The 7,922-nt window shown below is 34.3% G+C and overlaps 1 protein-coding gene across 2 annotated transcripts; it reads left to right on the top strand.

The window, feature by feature from the left end:
- Nucleotides 1-872: 872 nt before the first annotated feature.
- Nucleotides 873-6,130, top strand: LOC104225596 (homeobox protein knotted-1-like LET12). Of its 2 annotated transcripts, none has more exons than XM_009777436.2 (6): nt 873-1,369; nt 3,009-3,129; nt 4,066-4,265; nt 4,699-4,830; nt 5,705-5,841; nt 5,926-6,130. In XM_009777436.2, exons 1-6 carry the CDS (start codon nt 965-967, stop codon nt 5,960-5,962), a joined length of 1,032 nt encoding a protein of 343 aa, XP_009775738.1. In that variant the 5' UTR covers nt 873-964; the 3' UTR covers nt 5,963-6,130. The 2 variants fall into 2 exon arrangements, with proteins under 2 accessions (XP_009775738.1, XP_009775739.1); XM_009777437.2 differs by having other exon boundaries at nt 5,931-6,088.
- Nucleotides 6,131-7,922: the final 1,792 nt, after the last annotated feature.

Raw genomic sequence — 7,922 nt, 5'->3', positions numbered from 1 at the left:
TAACTTATGCTTAAATCTGCCATAATATTTGTGTGGCCAAATTGATAAATATGTCATTCTTCTGAAACTAACTTGTAAGGAAATAATATGGTAAAAATAGCACGGTATAGCCAGTTTTCGAACTGGTCATTCAAAAATAGCCAGCGTTTACCAAGTTAATGAAAAATAACCACTATTTTGCTACAACAGAGACCGGTCCAGCATAATATACTAGAGTTCGGTGCACCTGTGTATGAACTCCAGCATATTATGCTGGACCGGTATACATTACTGGTTCCAGTATAATATACTGGATACTTGAGCACCGGTGCTCCAAACTCCAGTATATTATGCTGGACCGGTATACTTGCTGGAACTCCAGTATATTATGCTGAAGTTCTAGTGTACTTATGGTAGAATTCCATCATATTATGCTGGAGTTCCAGCATACTTATCCTGGAACTCCAGTATAATATGCTGGAGTTCAAGTATACTTATGCTAGAACTCCAGCATAATATACTGTCGTATTTTTCGGGTTTTGAACAGTGTTTTCGCTTAGATTTATCTTTACATGAAAAGTGGCTAACTTTCGATTACTTTTGAAACTGGACTATTTTTGAACAACCAATTGTAAATCTGGCTATTTTTGAATTTCTCCCAATAATATGGGGTATTATCACTTTTTAGCCTGCGCTAGAAATTATTTACATATGGTAGATGAAAAAGTATATAAAATTTGTATAATTTTTGTATATAACATACAATATATATATATATATATATATATATATATATATATTATTTTTCGGCTATTATTTTTATAGCGGCTATACATTGTCATTTTTTCAAATAAATATCATTCTTTTTTAGAGATACACGACTATTGTAGTAAACGTTTTTTCTTTATCTCTACGTTCTCTCTCACTTTCTTTATTATGTATGAAATGAGCAGACAACTGTAAACAAAAGCTCTAACCATAAACCATGGCGTTTCAGGACCATTTTTCTCAAGAATTAGCTCTACAACAACACCAACAACAAAACGTCGACGACGACGTTTCGGATCAGTCGATGAGCTTCTCGATGAAGCTAAGTCAACAATATAGAGGAGAGAGGGTCGACGAGGTCAGTAACAACAACAACAATAATAATAATAATAATAATAACGACAGTTGGGAAAACGAGAAATATAAAGCGGATATTTTGAACCATCATTTGTGTGATCAATTGTTGTCGGCACACGTGGCTTGTCTGAGAATCGCGACGCCGGTGGACCAGTTGCCGAGGATCGACGAGCAGTTGACGGAGTCTCAGAATTCGGTGGCTAAGTACTATGTTGTTGGCCAAAGTCAACGGCCTATCGATGATAAAGACCTTGATCAATTTATGGTAATTAATTTTCTACTTTAAGCTCTCTTTGTTTAATTTCCATGTGTAAATGGATACGTTCTATATATTACCATCTGCATATGATTATATTATGATTTCATTGGGAAATTGGATGATGCAGTTTATATTTTTTTTCTCGTTGTTCCCAATGGAGGAGAGTTGGTGTAGGTTCGGTGTTGAGGTCGAAAATTAGGGTAGTGGATTAGTAGGTAGTTGAACGTTTTTTCTTTCAATACCAGTAGTTCTATTATTATTCTCGTATTTCCTTTTTCTAGATTTCTATTAATATCTGATATTGCTTCTGCTTCGATTTTATTATAATCTTGTTTGTTTAATTTTTTTGGTTAATGATTGGCTAATTCTGGAAAGTGTGTTTCAATCCTATATATTGAAGATTTTGATTGATTTTCTTTGAATAACTGAGAAATCCCTAAAGGTTAGCCGCTCATGAATCACATTAAGTAAATAATTATGGGCTCCCTTCTGTATACTTATTCATTTAATTACCATGCTTTTTATATGCGATAAAATTCAAACTCGTGACATATGCCTAATCCAAATATCACATCATGTGTTACACGCTTACTACTAGACTAAAGCTTCGAATTTTGGGGGGCAAGATTGTGGTTGAATTTGTAACTATTAGGGATGTACATGGACCGGGTTGTTTCGATTTTTATCAAAATCAAATCAAACCAACTATATCGGTTTGGATTGGTTCGATTTTGTCGGATTTTCGGGTTTTTCGGGTTTTTTGTTACTTAAATATTATTTCAACCTTACTTTGTTAAATTTTTATAAGTAAATATGTGTTTATTAAAAATATAAAAAAATTGACAAACGTTTATCTATTAAAATATTCTTATGAGAGAATTTTCTTAGTAACACATAATAATTATTTTTTTAGTCGTCTGAAAATAATGTTTCGTTGATTTACACTTTCAAGGTTAACCGAATTTAGTAATTAAATATAAAATTCAATATGATACCTAAATAATAATAATCACTTCACATTCGAAAAAGATATAACAATTTAATAGATCTTAACATATGATATGAATATGGAAGAATAAAGAGATTAACGCATTTGAGTAACACTTGATGAGAAAGTGATCATACAACCCATTATTTAAGGTTAATAAATATGGAGCACTTCATATATTATTAAATATTATATCCCGCAAGAGAATCCCAAATATTTTTAGACATTTTTAAAAGAAAATTCTATGTAAAATCTTAAAAGAATATATAAAATTTATATATTTATATGTCGGTTTGGTTCGAATTTTTTTACTAAATGCCAAACCAAATCAAACCATACCTAGTCGGTTTTTTTAATCGGTTTGGTTTGACTTTCCAGTTTGGTGCGGTTTTCCGGTTTGGTTTGTACACCCTTAATAACTATAGCTTTCTTTTATGTGATCTTCTAGTCATGTTATATTAGTCATTCATTAAAATTAGTAGCTTTTGCTTGAGGTTTACCTCTAGGTTTAAGAATGTTTTTATCTTTGTTAAGTCTGATATGATAACCTGATAAATTAATAATATGCTATAATAAATTAAATTACAGTAATAGTATAAAAATTCTTTACACTGTCAATATATATAACTTAATCTATCTTGTTTTTTTGTGATGTAGACACATTATGTTCTGCTGCTCTCTTCCTTTAAAGAGCAACTGCAACAACATGTTCGTGTCCATGCAATGGAAGCAGTCATGGCTTGTTGGGAGATTGATCAATCTCTACAAAACTTAACTGGTCACACAATATTCTCTACTCTATTTTTTTTTCAAATTTCTCCTACTGCCGTCAAATCTCTTTATAATAGTCTCATTTGTTCAGAATACTTTTGGATGTTATAACGAAGTGCTGTTATATAGAACATATATTATAACATAAGATGAAAATTGATTGCGGAAAAGCTTGACTTTTATAGTGAAGTATTTTTATATAGGGATGTTGTTATAGAGAGGTCTGACTGTATAACTAGCCTATCTCACTTGTTACTTGATATTTTGATGAAATACTCATCACCTATATTAAAAGTTCACGCGTTATTGGAATTATTGCCTGAGCCAAAAATTTTATTAAGGGGTGTCAGAATATATAAATGAATCATATAAATAAAAATAAATTTAATTTGTAACCTAGCTAAATATCATAACTTTCCGGCAAAGGAGTGTTAATTGACACCCCTTAATATAAGGTGGCTCCGTCACTGACTAAAATAGAGGGAAAAGAAAAACTCTTCTCCATCTTTTCAACCATTACATACACATGTGGCAAAGGTAGAGCGTAGATGCATTTTATATTTTTCGGATTCAACTGAATTCAATATTTTCATTATAGAATAATATTTATAGATATATTTCATATATTAATATGTTTTTTTAAGATCCTATGTTTTCAAAGAGTCTTTAACCCTGTTAGAGATTCTGATGCCAGTAAGAAACATCAAGAACTTCCACTACCTTTCATTTTTATTTTTAACTTAAATGGAGAGCGTAGTTTAGTAAAGATTCTTATAGCCGCCCCAACTTGTTTGTTGTATTAAAGTCTAAACTCATAATTTCATAAGTAAAATAAATTCAATATTAAAAACCTAATGATTAAATTCGTCAAGTTTGACTTCTAGATCCATTTTTGTGTCAATTTTGAATGGTAGAGTGATGATTGGATATGATTTGCCAACAGGGGTAGGACCAGGAGAAGGTACAGGTGCAACTATGTCAGACGATGATGATGACCAAACAGAAAGTGAGACAAACACAAACTGTTATAATGGAGTTTTAGATGTATCAGATAGCACTGGTTTTGGTCCTCTTGTACCTACTGAAAGTGAGAGGTTCTTAATGGAACGTGTGAGGCAAGAATTGAAACAGGAATTCAAACAGGTAAAGAATCATAAACTGGCTCTGTACAATGATTTGTTAGTGTGAGAATTTAAGACGGATTCTACAGGTTTAATTGAACCCATTGCTTTCGACTCGAGTTATGTTCACATACGAAAATAGAGTTCGATTAAAATGTATACATATAATAACATCACACTCGTCAGCTACCGAAGCTTTAGAACAATAGTAAAGTCGTCTCCGTATGATCACGGACTCGCGTCGTGAAATGATCAGCCACTACTGATGCTTGCATCAGTGTATGCTGTCTATATCACGCTTTCTTGGAGTGCATTCCTTTCCTGAACCTTGCGTAAATATGAATGCTTCGTGAATCAGACTGCCCCTTTTTTATATTTCTTCTATCTATTAATTCTAAATTTCGAATACGCCTCTATCTGTTAACTACAATTAGTTTCCTCTTTTTTCTTTTTAGGGTTACAAGGAAAAGATTGTTGACATTAGAGAAGAAATTTTACGCAAAAGAAGAGCAGGAAAGCTGCCTGGTGACACTACATCTGCCTTGAAAGCTTGGTGGAAGTCACATTCCAAGTGGCCTTATCCTACAGTAAGTACACTGTAATTCTTCATAATTAGTTTGATATAGTAATACAACAACAACATACCTAGTATAATTCCGTTTAGTGAGGTCTGGAGAGGGTAGTGTGTACGCAGACCTTACCCCTACTTTATGGAGGTAGAGAGACTGTTTCCAATAGACCCTCGGCTCAGGCAAGCATATCTATCACAATAATAACAAGAAAACAAGACGGGACAACACCGGAAGACCACGTAAAAGTAGCATACATAACAAGATAGTAAGATAATCGAAATGCAAAAAAATGACAGGTATTCAAATAAGCCTACTGTCAACAAAATGTGAGAGTAAGTAACACTACCGATATGAATAATCTAGACTAACTAACCTACTATCCTAATCTTCGATCTCTTTACCTTCCTATTACAGGTCATGCATGTCCTCGGTCAGCTGTAGCTGCGCCATGTCATGCCTAATCACCTCATCCCAACTCTTCTTCGGCCTACCTCTATCTCTCCTAAGTCCCTCCAATGTCAACCTCTCATACCTCCTTACCGGAACGTCTGCGTGCTTCTCTTCCTCACATGTCCAAACCATCTAAGCCGTGCTTCCCCATTCTTATCCTCAATAGGGCCACACCCACCTTGTCCCGAATAATTTCATTCCTAATTCTATCTAATCTGATGTGCCCACGTATCATTGATATTATAAGTTACATGATGTTATAGGTCAACCTTCGTTTCTTGATAGTGTATAAATTTTGACACGTTAAATTAACCTATAACATCATGTAATTCTTCATAATAAGTCAAATATGGTATTAAATTGCACTGATAGACCAAAAGATTCTTTGTATTAATCCTTTATAACATTTATTCACTATATGGGAACAAAACTATATTAGGAGGAAGATAAAGCAAAGTTAGTGCAAGAGACAGGGTTGCAACTAAAACAGGTCAACAATTGGTTCATCAACCAAAGGAAAAGGAATTGGCACACTACTCCATCATCATCTTCTACACAGAAAAGCAAACGAAAGAGGTAGGATGATTCACTTACTGTTATAACTTTATCATATTCTTTACAAAGTTTATACTTGCTAATTTTGGTTTTTGGTAAAAGTAGTGCAGGTGAAAAATCAAGGAATGATCACTTTTCATGACGGGGAACACGAACTCAAAAAATGTATTTGGTACAATGGAAGTCATTTTATGTACTGACTGTCACAAAACTTAGACCGTACTATATCGTATACTTTTAAAATCAAATTTTTTTATAAAAAGATATGTGTATCAATTAGAAGTGCAGCCGGTGTCTTTATCTGGATCTAGACCAATGTATTATAGGTTTTGCAATTTTGGATGCTTCAATTGCTCATTTTTTAAATAGAACCAGTTGCAGATTATGAATAGATCATCCAAGTATCTCTTTTCATGGTCTCTATGTCAAGAAAGGGTCCTTGACGTAACTGGTAAAGTTATTATTATGTGTGTATTAGTGAAAAATAGACTCGTCGCGTGGGTCTATTAAATGGCGACACATATCAACAAAGTTTGGAGAAAAGTGAAAAATGACTTGTAAAGATGATATGTGAAACACCCCCGGGACCAAACATACTCGTACCGTGCCTGTTAGCCTTGGAATTGATCATCATAAAACAGCCCGGATCAGGTGCGGGAGAATATCTCATAATTACAAATGAGGAAGGAATCAATTAATCCCGGATTATATGGGATTTACCATCATTACACCATTAGTTACAAATCAATTATATAACGTACAATAAATGCAATAAATAATTGTAACGATCAGAACAAGGCAATCAATTACAAGATTGACTCAACAGGCACGTGATTAACTCATCAGTTACGGAATTCCAGCATTTACACACCTGATACAAATCTTCCAAAAGTAACAGATGGATTGAGTAAATGCTCATAATGGACCCATAATTCAAGGAGAATAGTTACTCAGATTTAGCCGAAATCAAATTTCAATCTCTAAAACTAAAATGGACCTTTGGATCATTACGTGCTTATGCTCAAAACGGCAAAAATCTTCCAAAAACTCTTCCAAAACTTATCCGAGCCTCATGTGACCCCGACTAAACATGCCAACACAGCCCATAACATCATTCAAACTTTTTCCAATCAATACAACACCTCAAACAACATCAAAACCATCAATTCACATCGAATTCAAGCCTAAGTTTTCCAAAAACTTCCGAAACACGCATTTGATCAAAAACCCGACCAAATCACCTCCGAATGACATGAAATTTTGCACACACATCCCAAATCACATAATGAATCTACAAAAACTTTCGGAATTCCATTCCGACCCTTGGATCAAAATCTCACCTATCAACCGGAAATCGCTAAAATACTACTTTCGCCAATTCAAGCCAAATTCCACACCGGACCTCCAAAACCAATTTCGATCGCGCTCCTAAGTCATTAATCACCTAATGGAGTTAGACAAATCATAAAATTTCTGATCCGAGATCATTTACACATAAGTCAACTCTTGGTCAAACCTTTCAAATTCAAAGCTTTCAACTGAGATTATTCTTTCAAATTCATTCCGATTTTCCTGAAAACCAAAACCAACGATCTACATCAGTCATAATACATAACACGGGGCAAGTCATGCCCGAGAACTGGAGATCAAAGCGTAAAAGCTCAAAACGACTGGTCGGGTCGTTACAGAATAGTACCTAAAGCAGAAAAGGAACTGCAGGTATTTAACGGGGCTAATCCAGGAACATGGACTCTATTTACTAATGGCTCCTCGAATGTAAAAGGAGCGGGTTTAGGCATTGTTCTAATCCCACCTTCGGGAGAAACTATAAGGCAGTCAATAAAATGCCATCTCATTATTAACAATGAAGCAGAATATGAAGCTGTGATTGCAGGTTTGGAATTGGCATGAGATCTCGGAATAGTACAGATTATTCAAGAGTGACTCGCAACTTGTAGTTAATCAAATGCAGGGACTTATATAGCCAGAGAGGCGAGGATATAGCAATGCTTAGAAAAGGCATGAGAATTAATCAGACAATTCCAATCTTGGAAAATCATGCAAATATCCAGGGAGCAAAATGATGAAGTAGACGCGCTAGC

This window comes from Nicotiana sylvestris, chromosome 6 (genome assembly GCF_000393655.2).
Source record: "Nicotiana sylvestris chromosome 6, ASM39365v2, whole genome shotgun sequence".
NCBI classification, from domain to species: domain Eukaryota; kingdom Viridiplantae; phylum Streptophyta; class Magnoliopsida; order Solanales; family Solanaceae; genus Nicotiana; species Nicotiana sylvestris.
The sequence above is the reverse complement of the archived record's forward strand: the minus strand, read 5'-3'. Positions and strand labels throughout refer to the sequence as shown.

Bases quoted from the DNA above. Each gene is read 5' to 3' on its own strand.
- LOC104225596 (XM_009777436.2), top strand. From the start codon at position 965: ATGGCGTTTCAGGACCATTTTTCTCAAGAATTAGCTCTACAACAACAC. The intron at 3,130-4,065 runs GTCACACAATAT...ATTTGCCAACAG, and splicing joins ATCTCTACAAAACTTAACTG to GGGTAGGACCAGGAGAAGGT. The intron at 4,266-4,698 runs GTAAAGAATCAT...TTTTCTTTTTAG, and splicing joins TGAAACAGGAATTCAAACAG to GGTTACAAGGAAAAGATTGT.